The sequence below is a fragment of the Corvus hawaiiensis genome, chromosome 28, assembly GCF_020740725.1.
Source record: "Corvus hawaiiensis isolate bCorHaw1 chromosome 28, bCorHaw1.pri.cur, whole genome shotgun sequence".
NCBI classification, from domain to species: Eukaryota; Metazoa; Chordata; class Aves; order Passeriformes; family Corvidae; genus Corvus; species Corvus hawaiiensis.
Window position 1 is genome coordinate 2637947 of NC_063240.1, and position 24168 is coordinate 2662114.

At 62.9% G+C, this 24168-nt stretch overlaps 4 protein-coding genes across 11 annotated transcripts; 2 read left to right on the plus strand and 2 right to left on the minus strand.

Annotated features, from left to right (window-relative positions):
• The first annotated feature begins 43 nt into the window (after positions 1-43).
• Positions 44-2449, plus strand: LOC125317781 (complexin-3-like). Its single transcript, XM_048287868.1, has 3 exons — positions 44-906; positions 1522-1609; positions 1929-2449. The coding sequence occupies exons 1-3, from the start codon at positions 752-754 to the stop codon at positions 2139-2141; spliced, it is 456 nt and encodes a 151-aa protein (XP_048143825.1). The 5' UTR covers positions 44-751; the 3' UTR covers positions 2142-2449.
• A 1393-nt stretch (positions 2450-3842) lies between these two features.
• RAX2 (retina and anterior neural fold homeobox 2) lies at positions 3843-13285 on the plus strand. The gene is made up of 4 exons (XM_048287867.1): positions 3843-6406; positions 7768-7794; positions 10157-10407; positions 12313-13285. The coding sequence occupies exons 3-4, from the start codon at positions 10165-10167 to the stop codon at positions 12754-12756; spliced, it is 687 nt and encodes a 228-aa protein (XP_048143824.1). The 5' UTR covers positions 3843-6406; positions 7768-7794; positions 10157-10164; the 3' UTR covers positions 12757-13285.
• A 1722-nt stretch (positions 13286-15007) lies between these two features.
• On the minus strand, positions 15008-22193 carry LOC125317777 (mucosa-associated lymphoid tissue lymphoma translocation protein 1-like). Of its 8 annotated transcripts, none has more exons than XM_048287859.1 (17): positions 21929-22193; positions 21081-21222; positions 20717-20883; positions 20057-20187; positions 19791-19944; positions 19266-19444; positions 19063-19159; positions 18868-18915; positions 18738-18773; positions 18156-18359; positions 17819-17999; positions 17454-17528; positions 16896-17023; positions 16681-16827; positions 16270-16427; positions 16043-16177; positions 15008-15948 (listed from the first exon to the last, which is right to left on the minus strand). In XM_048287859.1, exons 2-17 carry the CDS (start codon positions 21215-21217, stop codon positions 15694-15696), a joined length of 2232 nt encoding a protein of 743 aa, XP_048143816.1. In that variant the 5' UTR covers positions 21218-21222; positions 21929-22193; the 3' UTR covers positions 15008-15693. The 8 variants fall into 8 exon arrangements, with proteins under 8 accessions (XP_048143816.1, XP_048143815.1, XP_048143814.1 ...); XM_048287858.1 differs by having other exon boundaries at positions 17819-17996; positions 18868-18987; positions 19063-19183; XM_048287857.1 differs by having other exon boundaries at positions 18868-18987; positions 19063-19183.
• Positions 22194-23049: 856 nt separating this feature from the next.
• MRPL54 (mitochondrial ribosomal protein L54) lies at positions 23050-24166 on the minus strand. The gene is made up of 3 exons (XM_048287877.1): positions 24052-24166; positions 23564-23720; positions 23050-23288 (listed from the first exon to the last, which is right to left on the minus strand). The coding sequence occupies exons 1-3, from the start codon at positions 24125-24127 to the stop codon at positions 23156-23158; spliced, it is 366 nt and encodes a 121-aa protein (XP_048143834.1). The 5' UTR covers positions 24128-24166; the 3' UTR covers positions 23050-23155.
• Positions 24167-24168: the final 2 nt, after the last annotated feature.

A 24168-nucleotide genomic window follows, 5' to 3' on the forward strand; every position in this document is an offset into this window, starting at 1 on the left:
GTGAAAGGCTTTGGGGGGGGCCAGGAGTTCTGGCCCTCAGAGCCCCCCATGCCATCCAGCCCCTCTCCCGTCAGGGCTCTGTGCAGCAGGGGATTACAGCCTTTTAATCAGAGGCTGTATGGGAATTGTTTGGTATAGATTACGGGCGTGGGGCACATCCCCAGCAGCGGGGAGCCCCCGGCCCCGCAGGCTCCCAAGCAATCTCGAGTCTCGGTGGAGCAGGGATTAGCGGGGGCACGAGGCTGCCGTGCGGGTGGGTGTGCACCCGCCACCGCCTCGTCTGCTGCCAGTCCTTCGACCCTCGATTGAGTTTTTTCAGCTAATCCTCTTGTGTCTCCTCTGTGCTGACTTCCTGCACCTCCAATATCCCCTGTCTGTGTGGTTCTGGGTGCCCACGGCATGGGGCTTTCCCCAGGGCTTGGCCCTGGCCCCATGGGTGCTGTCCCAAATTGGGATCCATGTAATGGGGGGTATTTCAGCCTGACGCAGCATCTGCTGCAGTTTGATGACTCCTTCCACCTCCCCATCACTGTGATGGGGCAGCACTTGCTGTCCCCCTGCACTGTCACTGTCCCCTGCAAGCACCCTTGGGTGCAGCGAAGGGAAGGTCTTTCCACCCTGGCTGTGGCTTCCCCTCCTAATGCCTTAATCCGCCCCTGATCCACAGTGCTCCTGGGGCTGGTCCCACTGACCTTGCAGGCACTGGGACCGGGTGGGCACCTTGGGGCACGAGCTGCCACCACCACCCACCATGGCCTCCTTCTTCACGGCTGCCCTGAAGAGCTTCCAGGGGGGCAAGGACGAGTCACCCAAGGGGGCCCCCAAGGATGACAAGGCAGCTGCACCGCCCAGCGGCGTGGCCCGCGAGGAGTTTGAGGAGTACCAGCGGCAGCTGCTGGAGGAGAAGTAAGGCTTTGCTGGGGCTGGGCGGGTCACTAGGGTCCCCCAACACACCAGAATGAAGATCCCACCCGCTGTGGGCTTTCCCCAGGGTGGCACAGGACAGGGACGGGGAGGCAGCTGGGGCAAGAGAAAGTGCAGAGCAGGTGCCCTTCAGTCTCTCCCCCACAGCATGGGAGGTCCACAGAGGTGCTGGCACAGGGCTGTGTACCACAGGTGACAAGGGGAACCCCCAGGTGTCAGAGCCCCAGGGTAGTTGCAGCCCAGCACCCTTGGAGCCAAGAGATGCAGGGTCAACAGGGGATTGGATTAAGGTCCCACCTCCCCAGGACTGGGTGCTGTGGGAACCCAGCGGCTCAGCACCAGGGAGATGGGAGGCTGCAGGGGGAGCGAGTCCCTGCAATGGGTGCCCTCATGCCTTCATCACCTCTGAATCTGGGTGCTGGGGCTGGGTGGGCAGGATGTGGCTCCTGCTCCCGGGCCCCCCTTTTTACCCTCTTGTGGGTCTCAGACCTTCTCCTCCCTCCTGCCCTGGACCTGCTCTGCAGAAAGACCAGGGTGATGTCGGGGTGGTCCGGGGGGGGCTCGGTGAGGGGGGTGATGGTGTGGCACCTGCTGCAGGATCGAGCGGGACAAGGTGTTTGCACGGAGGAAGGCAGAGCGGGCCACGGTGCGGATGCACCTGCGGGATAAGTACCACCTCACCCAGGTAAGAACCAGCCTGTCTGCGGTGGGACCTGGGGGCTCCCCTTGACCCTACATCACCCGGAGCAGCCCCAGGCCCACGGCTGCCGTGATCCCCTGGATGAGAGGGATTCCTGAAGAGGGCAGCAGACGGCCACTGTCTCCATCTGGCCATCTGCCGCCCACTGTCCATCCCGCGTCCGAGTGTGGCACTGGACAGTCCTGAAATCCCCCCGTGTCCCCCAGTACCCTGGGACCGGCTGTTCTCTGCCCCCTGTCCCCCGCTCCACGGCGGTAGGCGCCGTGTCTGTCCCCACCCGACACCCTCTCCCACCCGCGTGCAGGACGAGCGGGACGATGCCCAGGTGCATGTGGCCGGAGGCGCGCTGGAGCTGCCGCAGGACCTGGCAGCCATGGTGCACAGCGAGGAGGAGGAGGATGGCAGCGCCGGGGCCTTCGCCTTCCTGGCGAAGCTGCGGGAGGTGGAGCTGCCGGCGCTGCGGGACCGCGCGCGGGGCGGCGTGGACCAGGTGAAGGAGAAGTGCGCCCTGATGTAGCAGCGACACCGGCAGCCCCTGTCCGCGGGAGCCACGGCATGCGGAGGCTCCGGATGCCTTTACTTGGGGTGGGGGTCCCAATACACCTGTTGGGCGTGGGTTTTCTTCCCCAAAACCATTCCCAGTTGTTTTCCCAGGGTGTGCTGGGGTGCAGAATGCCTGGGTCCCCTCCAGCCGTTATGGTCAGGTCCCTCTCGTGATGCTCCTGGTGTGAGCCTCCAGTGGGGCAGGTCCCTGACACTGTTACCCCCCGCAGCAGCCCTGGCGCCGTGCACCATTTGGCTCAATAAACACAGTATTTGCCGGCACCATTCTGGTCGTCCTGCTATCTCCCGCACCCACACAATCCCTGTCCTGGTCGATGAGGTGACGTGATGACAGCGCTGGAGCCGGGCTGTCCCATGTCCCCTGAGCCACCAACCAGCCCAGGATGCTTGGCCACTGGGTCCGTCCCCGCCTTCTGCAGCAGCCCCCAAGCACGGGGGTCAGTAGTCACCCTGGCTATCCCTTGGGGACAGCACTGGGAGGGGGGGTGGAGCATTTACTCCTGTGTTCGAGCATCCTCTGCCAGTGCGGGCAGCAGGGGCATCCCTTTGGCTGGGCCAGGGTGCTCGGCTGCCTCTTGCCTCGCCAGAGACTCTCTCCTGGGCGTTCGGCAGCAGCGCTGGCTTAAATGCCGCCGCGCCGGAAGGCCGGGGGCTGCTGAGATCACTAATACCTGCCTATTTTAGCGAGGTCTAATCTTCCTGAGTCGCCTGTCCCCGAGGACTAAGCTCGCTGAACCCGTGTAAAATGTACGGCCAGCGCTGGCCCCAGCGGTACCTCCCGCCGGAGCCGCCGGGAATCACGCTGTGTGTGCCTGAAAGGAAGGACGCGCTGAGCCGCCTCCGTCCTCCCCACGCCGCTGCCATCTGCTCCGGAAAGGCTGCGGGGACGGCCCCGTCCGGGCTGCCCACGGCCGCGGTGGCCGGGCTGCGAGGGGGCGGCCGGATCCAGCGCAGGTGGGCTGGAAGCTGTGTCACCGAGCTCAGCGCTGTCACCAGAGCCATCGGGCTGAGCCGCCGCGGCTGGAGCACACGGAGCAAGGAGGTCCCTGGATGCACGAGATGCCCAGTTCGCCCTGGAACCCCTCCGGGTACCAGTCCAGGGGCTGGTGGCTGCTGCAGCATCCCAGGGAGCGTGAGACAGGCTCGTCTGGGCCTGACACCGGGGAGCCTCCTGACGTTTGGTGGCACCGCTATCCCTGCCGTCCTCATCCATCCCTGCTGTCTCTGCCACCATTCCCACCCCCGTTCACCAGCTTTTCTTCAGAACTTAGAAGATCTCCCTTCAGGCACAAACCCTACCTGTGGGATGGGACCGTCTGTGCCACACCAGTCCCCCACCAGGTCCCTGACATGGTGGTGGCAGCTGTGGCGCCCAGCACAACGCTGATCCCAACCCACATCGCTGCTCTCCCCAGGGTTGGGCTCACCACCAAGTGCCAGCTGCTGGGATGGTGGCACTGAGGTCCCCAGCGAGCTCTGCCACCACCAGCTCAGTCCTCCATCCCTGCTCCACATCAGGGCCCCATCCTGCCCTCTCCCAGTGTTCCCAGTGGGGCTGCATGGGGACTCCCAGCGCCAGCTGGGATTCGGGTCAGGACCCTCCGCCAGGTCTCCTTGGCTAATCGTCCTGTCGTCCCCCCCCCCCCCGCCCTCCCCACGCTGCCACCTGCCTCCCGCTCAGCACCCTTTTGGGTCACCCCTGCTGCCTCCCCGCCTGCCCAAGGCCTCTTAATGAACTAAAAAAGTGATAAATCCCCGGCCGAGCTGGTCACGTGAGGCCGGTGGCCCCCGGCCGCCCCCCGGCCCGACTCCCGCCTCCGGCCCCACCGCCCCAGTAAGCTGACGCAGCGTCTCTAAGCGTTAGCAGCTTTGCGCGCTAATAGGATTAGGGAGGTTTAAAACTGTCATTTGAGTGAACTAAACCCCCTGATACTCTGCATTGCACCTTCTTAACCAATTTGCCTTCAATTAGGGTAATTGGGAAACTAGCAAAGAAGTATAGCATTAATATTTTAAAGTGATGAAGCGATTATGGGCCTTGGACAAGGAAGCAAATCAATTTGCTATCTGCTCCTAAAAGGCAATTATAATCATTTGGCAAATCAGCCTGCTGCCTCCCCCCGGGCGCGGCAGCACCTTGCGGCGGCCGCGGGGCCGGCGCGGCGCACACAGCGCCGGGGCCGGGCAGCTGGGCAGTCCCCCGCCCCCAAACCCGGCACCCTGGGGACCTCCCTGCACCCCCGGGCCAGTGGGGCACCCTGGGGAGGGCTGTCGAGGGCCATCAGTGTGGAGTACACGGCTCCTGCACTCGTCACAGTGGCCAGCACGGGCACCCGGGCGAGTGGGGTCCAGGTGCCTGTTTGCACCCCTGGCCCCACAAACCACCCCTGCCCCAGGGATGTCCCCAGTACCCCCACAGGCAGCACCTCCCTGCTCTCCCCTGCACTCTCTTGCAGCGCTGCATGGCATGGGGGTGTCCTCCCATCCCCAGGGGCTGCATGGCCTGCCTGTACGTCACACCATCCCTGGTGTGTGGCCTTGCCGTCCCCGGGGCAGTGCCAGCCTGTCCCTGGGGTGGTGGCACACTGTCCCCAGGGTGGTGACGTGCCATCCCCAAGACAACATCACACTGTCCTGTGTCACCCTGAAGAGGTGTCAGACAGGGCAGGTGGAGCTGCACAACCCCAGTGGGGGACAATGGGATGGCCTTGGGGCCCACACCAGGACACAGAGGGGGCTGCGGGGTCTTGCCAACAGCAGCTCTGGTGGGGATGGCACAGATCCACTCAGGGGCCAGCAGCCACCTGGCACAGGGTGCTGGGGTCCAAAACCCCCGCAGTGGCATTTGCCATCTGAAAGGGGAACTGTGGCAAGGAGGGGAAGGGAGTGGGAGGAAGCCTAGACAGGCCCGGGGGCGGCAGCGGCTGCAGGTGGCAGGAAGATGGTTTTGGGAGAAAGTAAAAGTGAGCAAAGAAAGAAAAGGGCAAAATCCACCCCACAGGAGAGGGGCTGTGGGCAGCACCAAGCAATCCCCCAGCACAGCCCAGGACCCCCACCATGATGTCTCCATCATTCTTCAGGGCCCAGGGGCAGCAGTGGGAGTGGGGAGGAGAGGGATGGTAGTCTGCCCCTCAGCCCGGCTGCCTTTGTCCCATGCCCCTTAGGGCCCATGGGCAGCCCCCAGGGATTGTCCCCTTGGCTGGATCCCACAGCTGGTCCCCACAGGGTGTTCCCATGCCTGGCCCCGGTGCTCAGTCCCATGTCCATGACTCATCCCCATGGCTGCTCCCCACACTTGGCCCGCCTTCCTGGTCCCCTGCTCTGGTCCCCATGAGTGTTCCCCCTGCCTGGTCTTCATACCAGGTCTCCAAGGGTGTTCAGGGGGCCTGGTCTCTGTGGCTGGTCCTCACACATGGGCCCACAGCCACACCTCAGAGCAGGTCCCCAGACCGTGTCCACACCCTGGGTCCTCACAACTGGACCCCATACCTGGTCCCCATTCCTGTCCCCACACCTGTTCCCATCTCTGCTCCCCACATGGGCAGGGCTCTGCAGGCAGCATCACTGGGAGCCACAGGGCCACCCACACTGTCACAGGGCCACCCTCAGGCTCGCCATCCCTATCCAGGGGGGATAACACCCACCACCGCAGCATCCCCATCCCACCGAGGCTTGGGGTGCCTGGCCCAGACCCCATCCCTGGGGCAGAGCCTCCGCAGCCCAAGGAAATCCTGCCCCCTCCCCCTCCATCCTTTCTTCTCCGCTCCCCCTGTTTCTAATTCTTTCTCCTCGCCCGTAATGAGGGGATTACACGGCAAACTCCAGCAGGACGCCTTTGTGGGGAGACAATCTGAGTGGGGAAGGCAGTTCGGGGCTTTGTCCGCCGCTGCCCCCCCGGACCCGTGCTGGGGGGACATTTAGAGCAATTACTTGTCCAGAAAGTAACTGTCAATCATTCTTAAAGGGGAAGGCCTCCAATTAATAACCTCGTCTTAATCCTTTGGACTCATTTCCAATCTGCGGTGCCTTGGTGACATCTGCAACACTAAATAAAGATTCTCCCGAGCCTTAGCACGGCGGTTCTGTGACAAATAAGAAGACTAGAGGCAACTTTGGCTGCCAAAGCTGCGAGATTGGTGAGGTTGAGCCGCTTGTTTGGTTCCCGGGAGGGACCAGCAAAGTTAAATACTCCTGGAAAAGCCGAGTTGGGCCCAGCAGGTAACGCCGTTTTTTTCCAATTCGGGACAAAGCGCTGAGGGAAGATGCTGAGAAAGGGAGTGGGTGTCCCCAGGGTGTGCCTGGGGTTGGTGCTGGGGACGGGGCTGGCACCTTTTCCTGGGGACTCAGAAGCGGGTGCGGGCGCCTGCCAGTGTCACTGGCCCCGAATCACACAGGGCCAGGGGCAGGAGCCACCCATGCTCCTACCGCCCATACCAGGCAGCTTGAGCCCAGGGAACCAAATCCTGGCACCCAGATGGGCTTCCAAAGGCAAAGAACAGGGTGCCAGTGGAAGCGGGGGCTGTCCCTGGGCTGTTTCCTCCACATCCCCTGCGGCCACTTGTCCTCACTGATGTTCTGCTGCTTTGCAGTACTGAGGAAGTGAGGTTTTTTACCCACTTTGACCAGGGCTCAGTGTCGTTTCTGTTGCTTTTTTGGGCGTCTTTACCAACAGCTGTCCCCTCCCCCTGGCTAGCAGCCCCCACAGGAAAACCATGGGCTGATGCATCAGGGAGAGTGGGGGGAACAACTCTCCTGAGGTGTTGGGTCCTAATGGTTGCCAGCGCAGGTTTGCAGCTTAAGGGCTTAAACCCAAAAATTGCTGCCAGCATGACAGTGGCTGCAGGAAGATGTCCTTCGGGAGCGGGAGTTTAGCAGTGCCCCCGCCCCCAGCTCAGTGTGGCCCATTTCCAGGCAGGATTCCCAAACACTGGTGGGAAAGGCTTGGGATTTCTGAGGCCAGTCCCTGGAGGATGGGGAATATGGGGTGGTTGGTGCTGATATCCTCCCAGCCTGATCTGTAATGGTCCCCCCTCCCCCACTCAGGGACATCTGTGCCCCTGACCAGGCTGAGGCAGATTGGGGTGGGGGTCCAGCCCTTGGCCCCATCCCGCAGGGTCCGGTGCTGCCGCCCTGCTGCTGGGTCACTGCTGCTCTGGTGTTTTGCTGGTTTTGGCTCATCTGTGCTCCCAGGTCGGAGTTTGCTGCTCCCTGGGGAGTTTTTGCGTCCTTTGCTTTCTGATGGGGTCGGGGCTGAACCATGGGGCTCCATCTCTGCATCTCATCCTTGTCCCCCCACCATTGCCTCACCTCTTCTCTCCTCCTGCTTGCCCCATCTTATCCACAGCCCTCCCAGCCTCTCTCACTCATCCCCCCCAGGGCCCATCTCACCCATTCCCATTGCCCCAGCTCCCTCCAGCTCCCCCCCCCCAGCTCCGGCTCCCCCCCATTGCTCCATGGGACTGTGGGACATGGCTGGGCAGGGCAGACAGGGATCCTGATGGGATGCTGGGTCCCTTGGGGGGTCTGTGCCCCAGGAAGGTGCTCTGGGTGCTCAGCCCCCCTCTCTCCTCTCCTTGCAGGTGTGGAGCTGCACAAATGAGAAGCAGGTAAGTGCGAGCAGGATGGCAGTGGGGGACCCCATCCCCTCCCTGTGTTCCCAGCCCCAGGACACACTGTGATGCCCACACAGTGATCACAGGGTCCCTGTTCCCCCCAGCCCCCCCCCACTTCTGCCTCAGGGCACCCCAGGGTGCAGCACCCAACACCTCTGTCCTGACTTGCAGCTCCCCTGAAGCTCCCTGAGACTGCTGGGCTGGACCCAGAGCCCCCAGGGCTACAGACACCCTGTGAGGGGCCGTGGGGCTTCGGGGGGGCTTGCAGCTCCCAAAGGCACACATGCCGTGCTGCACTCACACTGCACACACACTGCACACACTGCACATGCTGCACACACACTGCACTCACTGCACTCACACTCACTGCACTCACACTGCACACTCACTGCACTCACTGCACTCACACTGCAGTCACTGCACACACAATGCACTCACTGCACACATTGCACACACACTGCACTCACTGCACTCACACTCACTGCACTCACACTGCACTCACACTGCACACACACTGCACACACACTGCACTCACTGCACTCACACTGCACACACTGCACACACAGCACACACACTGCACACTCACTGCACACACAATGCACTCACTGCACTCACTGCACACACACTGCACACACTGCACTCACACTGCACTCACACTGCACACACTGCACACACAGCACACACACTGCACACACTGCACACACACTGCACATGCTGCATACGCTGCACACACACTGCACACACTCTGCACACACTGCACACACACTGTACATGCTGCACACACACTGCACATGCTGCACACACTGCAGACACAGTCCCCAGGCACGCACCGACTGCACTGGGCACACTGCCCACACCACACACCTGTGGCACACGCTCTGAGCACATCACAGCAGCACCAGGCACACGCTGCTCGTGTTGGGTGCACTGCACACAGACACAGCACACGCTGCACAGGCACTGCACATTGCCACACGCATGCACGCACTGCATGTGCTGCACTGCACGGTGTGTGCCACCGGCTCTGCATGCGCCGCTGCTGCATGTGCCGTGGGCACTGCACACACTCCACACAGAGCTGCACACACTGCACCGTGTGCCCACAGCTCCCGTGCAGGGGTCCGTGCTGTGCCCCGCACACACTGTGCTCCTTGCACACCCACAGTGCTGTGCACACCCTGCACGAGCGCTGTGCACACGCACTGCGCTGCGTGTGCTGCGTGCACGGCACACAGGCACTGTGCCCTAGCACTGCTCCCGTGTGGCACAAACAACCCCCACACCCCCATCCCCGCACGTACACACCCACACTGTGCCCATGCTGCACACCTTCCACCGCATGCTCAGCCCACTGCACACCCCCCCACACACCTGTGCCTCACTGGGAGCACCCCTGAGCACCCCTGGGCACCCACCCGGGTACAGGCACAGACGCGGCCGCCGCGGGCACACTGCGCACACCCCCACGGCACACATGGGCACCCCCACACAGACACCCCTGTGTGCACAGCCTGGGCAACACCTGACACCCACCCCCTGCCTGCTGCCCTCTAGGACCCCCATTTACCCCCTCCCAGCATGAACCCACGCTCCTTTTCTCTCCCCACTCCCATTAAGGCATTAGGTGAGTCTTTGCTGGCGGGTCTGGGCAATGCGCTGCCTTCCCCTTGCCCCAGGATTACGGTTTTCTGCCCCATTTCCATGTCTGCCGACATCCTCATGGTGGAAAGAGACCCTTAATCCTCTGCAAATACTGCAGGAAGATTTCAGATGCCGGATAAAAAGCTTAAAGATGAAACGTTGCAAGGGTTGAAAATGCTTATAAGCGTCACCAAAATGGTTATTAGCCGGGGGACAGTGCCAGGTCACTCCCGCCCAGCCTGGGGACTGACACTGGGTCCTCCAGCGTTCCAGGGCCAGCCTTCACCATGGAAGAGGCTGGACAAGAGGAGCTGGGCAGGAAGGAGGAAATTAACCCAGGCTTGGTCCCCCCAGGCCAGGGCAGAGAGAGATCAGGTCGGCTCTCTGTGATGGCACTTGCATAAAATTCTCCACTTTAGAGGAAATCTGACTTTTAGCACGAGTGGGTTCATTGGCCTGGTGGCATCTGACAGCAGAGCCAAGCGTGAGGCGCCCTTTGGATGCTGGGTCAGTCCCCAGGGCTATGGATCAGCCCCCAGGACACCCCAGCCCTGGGATCCTCTGCTGTGGCAGAGAGGATTATGACTTTGCATAACCTGTTCCTAGAGCCACCCTATCTTCCCATCCCTCCATTTACTTGTCTGTCCGTCTCTGGACTGGGGACACGTGGGCTCCAAAGACCCCACACCCCTCTGACTCTGCGGTGCCCCTGCAGGTGCCACCATGTTCCTGAATAAGTGCGAGGGGGACCTGGGTGAGCTGCGGAAGCCAGGGGACGGTGAGGGCACCCCACCAGCCGCTGCCGAGGAGGAGCAGCCCAAGAAGAAGCACCGGCGGAACCGCACCACCTTCACCACGTACCAGCTGCACGAGCTGGAGCGCGCCTTCGAGAAGTCCCACTACCCCGACGTGTACAGCCGCGAGGAGCTGGCCATGAAGGTCAACCTGCCGGAGGTCCGCGTGCAGGTAGGGAGGGCAGCACCCCAGCACCCTGGATCTGTCCCTGGGCAGTGTCAGAGGGTCCCAAAGGTGCTGGAGAGCTCTGCTCAGCTCTCAGCTCTACTGCCAGTGCCTCCTTCTGTGCCTCAGTTTCCCCATTGCTCGAGGTGGGAGCGGCATCTCTGCAGAGCCAGCTGCTCCCAACAAAGACAGAGAAAGGGTTTAATGGCTAAACCTTGTTCCCCCATGGGGTCCCAGTTTGACCCACAAGGTCCCAGTTGGGCCCATAGGCCAGAGGCTCCATTAGGGTACAGAGATGATTTTCAGAAACGTTTGCCCCTTCTGGTGGTGGCTGCTCCCATCCCTCCTGCTGATCACACGGGAAAGTGGCCAAAAAACCCACCTTGGCTGATAGTGGCCCCTTCCAGGTCTTTTGGGCTGGGAAAGCACAAGATCCTCATGTATTTGAGGGTTTTAATCTTGTTGGAGCGGATCAGGAGGGCAGCGGGGCTGGGGATGTTTTGCACCTTAGGCTGCAGCAAAAGGCTCATGGAGGGACAGCAGAGCCTGGGAAGAGCCTGGGGTCCCACCAGTCTGCTCCCCACCATGCCTGGACTGAAATCAGGGGTGAAATCATGAAGGGAGAAGGGGTCAGGAAGCTGAAGTGACAAACCCTGTGAACCAAAGGAGTAACTCCCATACAAATGAACTGAATTCCCCAGGCCTCAGCCCCAGTCAAGACAATGCAGCCTTTTTTGTGGGGATCCAGACCATACAGACGCCTCTGCTGAGCTCTCTGAGCAACAGCCAGTTTCACAGAATCACAGACTCGTTCAGGTTGGAAAAGCGCTCTGAGACCCTCCAGTCCAACTGTTCCCCAGCACTGCCAAGGCCACCACTAATCCATGTCCCTAAGTGCCACGTCCACATGTCGTGTAAGTCCCTCCAGGAATGAGGACTCTACCACTGCCCTAGGGAAGAAGTTTCCACCAATATCCAACCCAACCATCCCCTGGCCCAGCCTGAGGCCGTTCCCTCTCCTCCTGTCCCTTGTTCCCTGGGAGCAGAGCCTGACCCCCACCTGGCTGCCCCCTCCTGTCAGGGAGTTGTGGAGAGCCAGAAGGTCCCCCCTGAGCCTCCTTTGCTCCAGGCTGAGTCCCTCCAGCTTCCTCAGCTGCTCCTCATCCAACTTGTGCTCCAGCCCTTTCCCCAGCTCTGTTCCCTTCTCTGGACATGCAGTTTGCACCAGTGCAGCCCAGTGTCCACCAAGAGCCGTGACCAGCCCACAGAACCCTCCCCTTTCCCACCCAGCCATTCATCTTTCCTCCCCTTTGCCTCCTGCAGCAGACCCTGTGCCCTGTGCTGCTCTGGGGACAGGAGGATCAGCACTTTAATGAGCAATTCCCATGGGGCCTGACGTCACCGCTGCATTTGGGCCGCTGGTCCCTGTCATTCCTGCTGGGTCTTGGCGCAACTGTGGCTGTTTAACTTATAAAAGCTGTGACCAAGGGGCTGGGAAGGTCAGATAGCACTGTCCCATGGACTGCTGGGAATCTGCAGGGCCAGGGTGCATGTTCCCATGGAGCAGAAAGGGGCTGTGTGCTTACACCTCTCACTTTCCATACCTTGGAGATGTCCTTGGTCTCTGGGGCTTGTGGGAGAGGTCTGGCAGAGGTGCTGGGATTGCTGGAGCCCTGTAGGGCAGCCCTTGTGGGATGGGACACCCCCACCTCAAGCACTCCCTGTGGGGCACCCCACATGGGATACTGCAGAACGGGGCACTCTGCCTGGGGCAGAGACATGGGGCACCCTGCATGGGACACCCTGTATGGGACACCCTGCATGGGACACCCTGTATGGGACACTGCATGTGGGGCACACTGCAAGGGTCCAGCTGGGCACAGTGAGCTCACCTTGGCTCTCACCTTGCAGGTCTGGTTCCAGAACCGACGAGCCAAGTGGAGGCGGCAGGAGAAGATGGAGGCCAGTTCCATGAAGCTCCACGACACCCCCGTGCTCTCCTTCAACCGGCCCCCCATGACCCCCAACGTGGGGCCCATGAGCAACTCCCTCCCGCTCGACCCATGGCTGACGTCCCCCATCTCCAGCGCCACCACGGTCCACAGCATCCCCGGCTTCATGGGAGCCCCGCAGGCCCTGCAGCCCCCCTACGCTGGGCACTCCTTCCTCAACACCCCCCCACCGATGGCGCAGGGCATGCAGCCCATGGCCCCCGCGCCCTACCAGTGCGGCACCCCCTTTGTGGACAAGTACCCACTGGAGGAGGTGGACCAGAGGAGCTCCAGCATCGCCTCGCTCCGCATGAAAGCCAAGGAGCACATTCAGACCATTGACAAGACCTGGCAGCCCATTTGATGAACGCTCCCCTCCGAGCCCCCTGGCTGCCGCTCCTGCCCCCGGTGCTGGCTCGGCCCCGTGGCCGTGGGGGAGGACAGTGGGTGCTCAGCAGGACCAAAGCTGGCACTGGGCAGGGATGCCGGACTGCGTCTTCCCCACACTGACCCAGCACTGGTGGTGTCAGGGGAGTGAGTCGGGGTGCTGGCAGGACCCCACGGCTGGGGGGAAGCACCGCAGGAGAGCCCCTTTGCCTCTCTGAGGCACCAAGATCAGCTGAGGACTTGGCTGAGGCTCAGGCATCCCACTGTGCCACCCATCACACCCCAGTTGGACATCTCCTTTCTCCACAGCCCCTCCCCTTGCCATTACTATTAATTTTTTTTTTTTTTAATGCTGCAGATTTAAACAAAACTGAACAGAAAGCTCTAGTTTTGTAGGGAGTACTTGGGGGGATGTTTTAGCTGCGTCGGGGCACGCCGCCGCTCATGCCGGGAGATGCACCGGCGCCGAGAGCACGGGTGTATTGTGAGTAAAGAGATAAGCTGGACGGCTGCCTCATGCTGGAGTCGGGCACTGCCGGGGCCTCGGTCGTGCCGTGCCATGCCGTGCCCTCCTTAGCACTGTGGGGCTGCCAAGCCTCTGCCAGAGAGGAGATTTCTGTGGGGGCATGGGAGCACCCTCCTGCCCTGCTCCCTCGGGCCGCTGCGTGCAGGGCTGGGCCAGGTCCAGGCACAGGTGACCTGATCCAGCCCCAGCTGGGACTGGCTTGTGCTGCTGCACCGTGGCTTCAACAGCTTGTCGCAGGTCACCTGCTCGACTGTCCCTTAGGGGCTGTGCCCGCTGCCCCCTGCCCTAACACTCCTGGAGGTGCCAGTGGCAGAGAGCTGCTGGAATTGTGCTGGTGGGAGGATGGGTAGCAGTGGGACCCCCGAGGCCCCTGGCCAGGGCTGGTGAGAGGAGGGGGCCGGCTGTGAGCCCTGGGGTCACCACAACAGGGTTGTTGGGGCACACCAACGCGCGGCTTACGCCTTGCCAGTGTTTCCTGCCAGGTGGGAGCTGGGTGGTGGTGACATGGTGCCGTGTCCTCAGGGGTCCCCAGAGTGGTTTTGCAGCTCCGGGGACCCCATCTGCCCATCCGCCGGAGCTCGGGGCACAGCCAGTGTCACCGGCACCCTCACTGATGGCAAAGGCCAGCATGGCCCCAGCACACGGCTGAGTCCACAGTGGCTCTGAGGTGCTTAAGCACAGCAAGACAGGGGGGCTTATCCCTGGGTGAGCGGGTGCCCCGGGTCCCTGGGATGCCCTGAGGTGTCCTAGGTTCCTGGGGTGCCCCAGTCCCTGGAGGAGCCAGACGAGGGACAACCTTCCCCCCACCAAAACAAGATGTTTCCCCAGAAAATCTTTCCACTTCGGACCTGACAACAGCCCCCAGCCGGGGCTGTGCTGGGGCAGCCCCATCCCCACCGCGTCCCCCCGGCCCAGACCCCGCTCAGTGCCAGCACCCGCGCCCGCAGCCCCCCCCAGCCCGGGGTCTCACCCCGATCCGAACCCCCCGGGGGCGGACCCTGACGTCCCCAGACCCCCGCGGTCGGGCGGGTCTGGCCGGGATGCCAGGGGGCCAGGCGAGGCACTGACCCCGGCGAGACCCCTTCTCCTTGTGCCCCGTCCCCCGGCTGCTGCTGCTCGTCTGTTTCGTTAGCGACAATTAAACCTTTAACAGCCCATTAAACGCATAATCGATGCTCCCCGGCTCCCCGGCCCAGCTAATGGGGTGAAGCGCCCCGGCCGAGGCGAGCTCCGGCCGGCAGATAATGAAGCAACGGCTGCGGAAGTAATGGGGTTTGATCCGGGGGACGGGACGCGCTCAATGGGGGCTGCGCTTTTCACATGACATAATTGCCGAGGCTGGCGCCAGCCCGGGGCACCCCTCGGCCTCCCGAGCGCCAACAAAGGCCGGCTGGCGCGGGAGCGGCAGCGCCGCACCCCCGGCTCGTTTGATCGGAGCCTAATTGGGGCGAGGGTGCTCCCCCAGCCCGGCCCCGCAACCGCCGCCCGAGAGCGCGGAGGGGCCCCGCGAGGAGGATGCGTCACCCCGGGTCTTTGGGGCTGGGGGTTGTGTGAATTATGGAAACGAGCTGTTTTCCATGGGGTGGCACGGGGAATGTCGGGGTTCCCTCACTTGGTACCTCCCTTCCCTCCCGTGGGTGCGCTGCACCTCCTGCGGGAACGGGCAAGACTTCTGACCCCAAAAATGCCATTTAAACGCAGGGAGGGCGCAGAAGCGCCGAGCCGCCTGGCCGGACCGCTTTATTGGTGCTTTCCCCGGTGGATACCCACTGGAGACTGCCCCAGCATGCGGGGGTTTGTGTGGGAAAAATCCAAGCAAAAAAATCATTTTTTTCCCCTTAGATCCCAATCCTGTCCTGAAATCGTTCACTGCCCAGATGGGGCCGGTTGCTGGGGTTGTACTGTGAGGAGTGGATGCTACTGGGAGCGGGGGGGCACCGGGGGGTGCTCCCACCCCCTCGTGGCCGAACAGGAGCCCTCCCGCTCCCACCCCCTCTAATCTCCTCCCGCGGGATTTGCCCCCTAAGCTGCTTATTTCTCTCTATTTCTCCCGGGCCTGAACGAACCTAGCCCTGCCCCGGCACGACACCTCGAGCCCGCTCAGCCGTGGTCTCTGGGCACTCTGCCCCTGGCACTGCCCGGCGGTGGCCTGGCATGTGGGGCTGGCACTGCCCAGGGACGTGGGACTGGCACTGCCGGGGGATGTGGGGGTGGCACGGCCATGCCAGAGGACGTGTGGCTGGGGCCAACAGTCCTTGGCACAGGCCAGGATGGAGCTCAGCCTCTGTGCACATCACCTCCACCCCCTCCATCCCCTGGCCCCCGGCAGGACAGACAGACATGGTGCCAGGGCACTGCAGTGATGGGGGAGGGGGCCACACTGTCCCTCTACAGGGTGTGGGAGCTGGGGCCCTCGGGGCTCAGGTTCTCCTCAGGGGTGTTGACCCACAAGCTCCCCACCACCCCCCAGCTCCTGGGGGGAGAGGAGAAGAGGGGGCTGTGGGGCGGCGAGGGGGAGGCCGCCCGCTGCAGGTTGAGCTTGGCAATGAGTGGCCGCCCCACGTTCACCCGCTGCCGCTCCTCCACAAAGTCATCCATGCCCTGGTAGCGATACTGCAGGCAGATGGTGAAGGCCAGCTCCTGCTGCAGGGGATACCAGCACCATGGGCTCCTGTCCTGGTGCAGCCATGGTCACGCTGTGCCCCCAACACCAGCCCCTGCCCACCATGGCTCTTACCTGCAGCTTCTGCAAGCCACAGATCCGGCTGTAGAGGCAGCAGGAGGGGCAGCCGAGGCTCCAGACAGGTGCCAGCGGGCTGCCCACCTCCTCTGGGCTCTCCTTGTTGGTGCACTTGAGGTCCACATCCAGCTCCTGCCATGGATGGCATCCATGTGAAAACCACCACAGTTTCCCCCCCAGTTCCTCAGCGTTGCCCTAGTGGGGACTTCAGCAGCTGCTCCCACCTCAGGAATATCCGTGAGCCGGGCCTCACAGTTGGTGATGTCCTTGGGGGCAGCCACCACACGCGTGTAGATGATCATGATGTTGGAGAACTCGGCGGCGAAGCCCAGCTGGACGCTGACACCGCAGTTGAAGCGAAGGTGCCGGCTCTCTGGCAGGACTGGGGAGGGGACAGGGAGCACAGGGGTGGGACCTGCAGGGGCTCAGGGCTGGAGCTGTACCCACAGGTGAGGTGGCTGCAGGGTCACCCCGGAGCACGGGTGCCAACGTGCTCCTGTCTCCAGGCTGGTGGCTCTGTGCCGACAGTTTCTCCTCCAGGTGGGAGGAACCCAGCAGATGTTCGCAGCCTCTCTCTGCTCCTTGGGCTGTCCCCCCTCTAGATGCCAGCTTGGGACAGGGTGGCCATGACTCACCGTGAGCCTTGGCCCACTGCAGGTTCCTGGCAGAGGACTCATCCTGGCCCGGGGGGCGGATGGGGTCTGTCAGAGCCCGTCTCTCTGAGAGGTTGCTGCGAAGCTCCAGTGCCTGCCGTCCCCGCGTGATCTCCAGAGTGCCCATGTCTGTGGGGGAACAGGGGGTCGGCGGGGGCCACCAGGGGGGTCACTGTTCCCCACTGCTCCTCACTCACCCTCGGCCACCTTGTCCAGCAGCACCGTGATCTTCTCATCCTCCATCAGCCAGCGCTTGAGGAAGGTGACGAAGATGCCGTTGGAGAGCTCACCCTGGCTCAGCTCATAGGCTTCGGCATCCGCGCACCTGCAGGGACAGTGTTTGGATCTGTCATGGGGTCTGGCACACCCTGGGAATTGGCCCCCAACAGGATGACAGCCCTAAGGAAGCCAGAGTTGAGTGCCCAGAGCTCTTCCTGTTCCCATCACACCATCTGGCCACCATGCTGGGGACAGGTGAGAGCATGGCCAGATCCTGGATGCTTTAAAGCATCACCAGCCCAAACCCCTGTGTTCTGGAGGAGTCTTGGGGCTTCATGCCAGCAGGTGCTGCCCAAACCCAAGCAGTGCCATGGGCACCTCCCTGCCTTGTGAGGGACTGGGGGCTGCTGCTTGCCCAACCCCTCCAGCATCGAGGGTGGAGGGATGCAGGCGTGGGGGTCTGAGCCCCTGCCCTGAGCCAGGCAGGGAGACTCAGCCCCACTGCCTGTGCCAGGGGATGGTGGGAGGGAACCCACGTGGCATAGCCAAAGACGATGTTGGCCGTGACCTCCAGCACCCCAACCTGCGGGATGACGTCGTCGTTGAGGTTCCTGCAAGAGAAGAGAAGCTGGACAGAGTGAGAACCTGTCCTCCCCCAAAACCCACCCCAAAGCACACCAGACCTGGAGGGCTGCTCTGTGCTCCTCTGCCCACCCATTACAGCATTTGCTAGCTCACAGGGGCAGTGAAGTTTTGGGGCATTTAGACACAGACAGTGGGTTTAGATGGGACCCTGGGGGTGCTCCGCTACCCTCCCCCGGGAGCCACCACCCACAGGTCCCTGTGCTGGGCCCTCCCCGAGTGGCAGCTTGTCCCGAGGTGGGTGGCAGGGCCGGGTCACCTCTTGCGGCACATGTCAAGCAGGAAGATGTTGAGGCCGGTGCGGCGCTGCTGCATCTCCCGCAGCACCCGCTGCACGCACAGGCAGTGCTCGGATGTGTAGGCGCTGGGTGCGTCAATGGGCACCATGAAGCTGTTGCCAAAATTTTCATAGCCATGCCCAGCATAGTAGAGTAAACCTGCTGGGGGAACAGAGGGCAGGTGACATGGTGGTGACATGGTGGCATCCCCTGACCTGCCAGCACCTGCTCCTTGCCTGGCTGCACCCCAAGACTCCACCAGCATAAAACCACCCAGTTCCCCCTGGGCTGGAGCCGCCCTGGCGGGTGTTGTCGCACCGTAGACGCCCTTGTCAAGGAGGAGGAGGAACTCATCGACGGCCATCTGCATCTCGGCCTTGCGCAGGTCCAGCAGTGACACCACCTTGAAGTCGAGCTGGCGGAGGAGGGCACCGAGGGCGTGAACATCCACTATGGGCGCCTGCAGCTGCTTGTGGTGCAGGTAGTGCATGTTGCCGATCAGCAGCGCCACTTTGTCCGTGGCTGCAGGGATGGGAGAGGGAGGTGTTGTTATGGAGTGGGACACTCCTGCTCTCCATGTTACCCACAGCCCACAGAGGTGACACCCAACTCTGGCCAGCATCACTGTCCCTGGGTACCAAGGTACCCTGTGGCATCCCTGCCTTGCTGATCCCCAAACCCTCAGGTTACAGTTAAGGGTTAGGGCTGGGGATTTGGGTTGAGGGTTAGGGTGCTGATCTGCTCTCCTAATTCAGGTTGGGGTTGGGCTGCTGTTTCACTCTCCCAGTATGCTGCACCCAAAGCGTCCTGGCCAAGTAAAGCCTTACGGGGTGACAGTGGTGACAGTGGTGACAGTCAGAGCCCCCCAGGGCCACCAGCCCCTCCTGGGCAGGCTCTTACCGTACAGCTGTCCAGGGCTGCCATGCTCTAGGGAGCCTGGGAAGAGAGAAATGCTGTGCCATGGCCCTCCAGTGCCAGGGGAGCACAGAGGGCAGAGCAGCACAGACCTGTCTGCTCTGCCCCCACCTACCTCCATCCCCCTCCGGCCAGGAGCCTCCAGAGGTGAAGAGACGCGGGCCTGTGGCAGAGGGGATGTCAGGGACCCCATGCATGGCATCACCTCCCGGCATGGGCTGCAGTGCCCCCAGAACTGTGGAGCAGCCATGAGGGCTTTACTGGGAACAGAGCAGGTGGGGGGTCACAGAGGTTTGTCTGGGGCCCTCACCGATCTCCACGTCCACCTCCTGGCTCCACACCTCGTGGAAGAGGTTGAACACACGGCAGCAGTAGCTGCCCCGCTCGGCCGTTGTCACCAGCTTCACCTGCCAGCAGGACAGAGCAGGAGGCTGGGGCAGGGTGCCAGATGATGCTGCACTGTGCCACACTGTGCCATGCTATGCCATGTTGTGCCATGCCGAAGTTTCATACCTGGAGCTGGGGTGCCTGTGCCCCTTCCACGGGGCGCCGGTTCCTGAACCACTGGTACTGGGGTGGGGGGTTGCCAATGGCTCTGCACTCCAGTGCCAGCGTGTCCCCCTCGGCCAGCCGGCACGGCCGCGGCTGCTGCAGGATCTGCAGCCCTGCCATGGTCAGGCAGTAGCCACTGGCTGGGGAAGGGACAGGGTGGCAAATTAGGCACCCAGCCATGGCAGCACTCTGCAGAGCTGCGCCAGGCCCCAGGTTCTTCTCCCACAGGTCCTGGCACCCATGGCTGGCATGAGGCAGCAAGCGTGAGGAGGACACGGGGCATGTGGCTCCTCTGTGGGCACCATCACACCAGCAAGCCCAGAGACCTTCGCAGCTGAGCCAGGGCATTACATGGCAAATGATACCACTCAGGACCCACCACTGTCCTGATGGGGTGAGAGGTGCCCTGCAGGAGATGTCCCAATCCCAGTGGGGCAAGTGGTGCCCCATGGCAGCCAGCCCAGGGACACAGATCTCGAGACCCACCTGAGCTGGGGCTGCTGCTCTTCTCCACCTGGACGTGAGCCCACCTGGAGAAGGTGAAGGTGGCCCCGCAGTTCACCCGGCAGATGTACCACTCGGGCTGGCCTGCCAGGGTGGCCGTGTTGATCAGCAGCTCTGGGGATGTGGCTCCAGGCACCTATGAGAGGGGAGGAGGTCAAGGAGTCATGGGCTCCCTCTTACTCGTGCAGGTGCCCTCGCCATGGACAGGGTGTGGGGGCCCTGCTCAGTGTGGCACAGTGGGACCTCACCTCCTGCCTCCCACAGAACCATTGGTACGTAAGCCCCGGTGGGCCAGTCGCGCAGCAGGTCAGGGACACCTGTGTCCCCTCTGCCACCACCTGTGACTCGGGCTGCACCGTGATGCGGATCATGTCCTGGACTGCAGGAGAGGAGAGACCAGCCTGGACTGAGTCCCCTGTCCTGCATCACCCCATCCCATCCTGCCCCATCCCCACCTACAACAGATTCTTCTCTCCCAACCCAGCCCATCTTATCCCATCCCACACCTCTGTCCTGTCCCAGTCATCTCATCCTACTTTGTCCCATTGGTATATTCATTGCTATCCCATCTACCCATCTCATCTTGCTTCAGTTTATCCCTTCCCACTCTGCTCTATCCTATCCTATCCTATCCTATCCTATCCTATCCTATCCTATCCCATCCCATCCCATCCCATCCCATCCCATGCTGTCCAAATCTGTCCTGTCCCATCCGATCAGACCACATCCCATCCTATCTCATCCTGTTGCATCCATCCAACTCCACCCTGCCTGCCCAGGACCTCACTACCAGAGCAAGACCCCCATCAGGAACTGCTGTTCTTCACCCCCATCCCCATTTCCTCCTGCTGAGCCCCTGCCCCCTGGTGCTCCCCTCCAGCCCCCCGGTTCCCGCTGCCCGTCCGTACCGGCGGAGCTGAGGACCCGGCAGGCCTGTTCGTGCCCCATGCGCTCCAGGCAGCCCAGCAGGTACCTGAGGGTGCAGTCGCGCTCGGCCAGGAGCTGCAGCAGGCACTGCGTGGGGCTGCCGCGGGGCTCCAGCACCTTCAGCGAGCACATCTCCAGCTCCTCCGCGCTGCAAGCGCCCGCAGCCGTCAGAGCCACAGCCCCGTCCCTCGGGGCGGGTGGGAGCCCGGCCAGGGGCCTCGGCGGTGCCCAGCCCGGGGAGGGAACCGCCCCGAGCGCCCCTCGCTCGGCCCGCGGCAGAGCTGGGCCCACGTGCGCTTGTGACCCGGCCGGGGACAGCCCCCGGCAGTGCTCCCCCAGCCCTACCTGCACTTGAAGCGTTTCTCGGCCCCGGCCAGCTCGGCCAGCTTGCGCCAGCCCCGGCCGGCGTTATCCAGCAGCTCACACAGCCGGGCCACCACTTCCTCGCCCAGCGAGCCGATGGGCATGCTCCAGTCCCCCATCCCTCCTGGGGACGCCGAGGGGACAAGCTGTCAGTGGGTCACGGGGTGACAGGCACCCTTGCCCCACCGGACCCCTCTGGGCACAGGGTGGCTTAGGGGGGAGAGCAGTGGGATCACTGGTGTCAGGACAGCTCCCGGCAGGAGCCTGAGGAGGTGCTGGGATCTGGCTGGGCAGTGCTGCTGGATCTGGCCACCAGCAGCCAGCCAGGAATGACACACAGTCCCACTTGGAGCTGGGTGGCACAGGGGACCCTGCTCATTCCCCCAGCCTTGGGCAAGGAGCCACGGTACTTTAGCCCAGCCACAGGAAAGGGACCTTCATGGAATGGGGGTCCACGGAACTAGAAAGAGGGGATGGCCCCCGTCACCTTCTTTGTCCTGTCAGGTGACACAGAGAATGGGGCCCCAGTACCCCTCTCCTTCTGACAGAGGCCCCAGTGGGGCAGCAGCAGCCCCCTTGCTGTCACCAGGCCTCTGGGTGGTGGCTCTGGAGCCACCACGAGGGGCCTATAGGGCAGAGGTACATGGGGGTCTTGGGACTGGGACCCAACTCAGCTTGCCCTGAATCCTGGGAAAGGTTTCCATGTGACATGAACCACCTGGATAGGGGCAGCTCCCTCCTCCTCCCCTCAGGTCCCTTCCCAACAACCCACCCCAGAAGGGCCCTTGTCCTCAGGACTGAGCTGCCCAGAGCAGCTGGGTGACACTCACCCAAGCAGGGGGCTCCAAGACCAAGGACAGGGATCCAGGTGCTCCGTCTGCTCACCTGCTGCTGGATTTGGGGTCTGGACACACTGGGGGTGGCGAGGGGAGGATGAGCTGCAGGCCCGGCAGGGATGGGTGCTCACCGCGGGATACGGCCGAGCCCCATCGGCTGCGAGAATGTGCGCTGAGCCCCACACAGAGGAAATGAAGGTTGAGTCCAAAATCTCCCCGAGGCCCCCGTGCTGCAGCACAGCACTTCTGCTTCCCTCTGCCTTCCTTCCTGTTGTGCAGCACATGGGCGCAGAGCTGCCACCCCCCGCCCACAGCCCCAGGGGAGCTGGGCACGGCTCAGCCCTGTCACAGGGCACACAGCACCGGGGACACCGCTGGGCCTGGCAGAGGCTCCACTGTCCTTTCCTCACTACAGGAACCCACATGCACCTCTTTTCTCCAGAGCCCAACTCAAGCCCAGAAGGAGCTGCAGGGCAGCGAGTCCAGAGTGGAGGTGAACTGAGGTGACAGAGGCACCTCTCTGGTGTGCCCAACATGCAGACAGAATCAAGGCTAGCGGAAGCTGCCGGGCTTTGCCAGGCTGAAGCAGCCCAAGGAGAATCAGGGATGGGGCAGTAAGACCCCCATTGCTGTGGGGAAGACCTTGCCTTCACCATCCAGCCCAGCCAAACCCTGGCATGCCAGCACCACTGCTCCTGCTGCTGGAGGAGGAACATGGTGTCGAGGTGGCACTGCAAAGGGCCACCATGTCCCCTCCCCCACTTTGCTTGCTCCCCACAGCACTGCCAAAGCCTGGCCCAGATCCTTCCACTCCCGGGAGCACAGGCTGCTCAGGCCCCGAGATCCACCGGCCAGGGATGCAGTGACACGGGTGGGTCATTCCCCCACCCCACGTGTCCACGGAGCCCTCAGCCCCAGCTGCTGTGGCACAGCCGGTGATGGAGCAGGGAGCAGGACCCATGTGCAGTGTGGGCTCCCTCTACGACCCAAAACCTGAGCTTCTGTCTTAACAAACAGAGAGACTTTGTGGCCTGTGTTGCCTTAGCCTTTGGCATGGATGGGACCTGCACCAAGTTTGCAAAGGATCTGGTTTGTCACAGCCTTTATAACAGATATCAGCCTCACCAGAGATTTATTTCTTATTTACAGCAAAGAGAAGAGACCAAAAGCCAGGGCAGGTCCCAGTGCTGGCACATGGGGAAGCCCCAAACTCAGCAGCACCTACAGCTTCTTGCCCTTCTTCAACCTGTTGCGCTGCCATGTGTTGTACTTCCGCAGGCGTCTCCAATACTCAAGCGAGTCGGGGTCCAGCTCCTCCAGCTTCTTGGGGGGCCCAAGGTGGATCTTAAAGAGCCTGGGGGTGAATGCAGAGGATGTGAGGCTGCGGGAAGGAGGACAAAGGGACAACCACGGGACAGAGCAATGGACGTGAGTGACCAGGATGTGCAGATCCCTCACCCCCACGTCCTCAGTGCACCCACGCCTCTCTCTTGACCCTGATGAAGGTGTCTGGGTCTCAGAGGGGCAGTCTGCCTCCTCCCAGGGCACTTCCCCATCCCTGTTACACAGCTCTGTGCCCCTGGGATGGTACCTCTGTTGGGACACAGAGGGGAGTGGGGCAGCACGTACCAGTCGGGGTACTCGGAGTCGGGCTTCAGGGCCACCTCCGGACCCTCCTTGAAGTAGTTGACCCCCATAGCGTGGGTGGCGAGCATGGTGGGGTCCGTGCACACCTCCGGCCCCTTCAACATCTCCTTCGGCACACCCTTGCCTTTGGCCTTGGCGGCTGTGGTGAAAACAGCAGGGTCAAGGCAGGGGACATGCGGGAGGGCAAGGACGCACACAGGGGAAGGGCTGGGGACTCGATGGCAAGGGCACCGCGGGGCCGGGGCCGGGGCCGGGGCCGGGTGGGAGTGGGGGCTACGAGGAACGGAGCTGGGGCGGCGGCACCACCGGGAGGGCGCGGGGCCGAGGCCGGGGACCGGGACACGGGGCCAGGAGCGCGGGCAGGGCAGGGCCGGTTCCAGGGCCGAGGAGCGCGGGACCGGGGCACGGGGGGACGAGGGGGCACGGGGCCGGGGAGCGCCGGCCGGGGCCGGTGCCCGTGCGGGTCTCACCGGGTTTCTTGGCGTAGCCGCGGGCCGAGGCGCGGAACGCATCTCCCGCCGCCCGCAGCAGCCCCCGGGCGGCCATGGGCGCGGGGCACGGCGGGACCGGGGCGGGGCGGCGGCCGC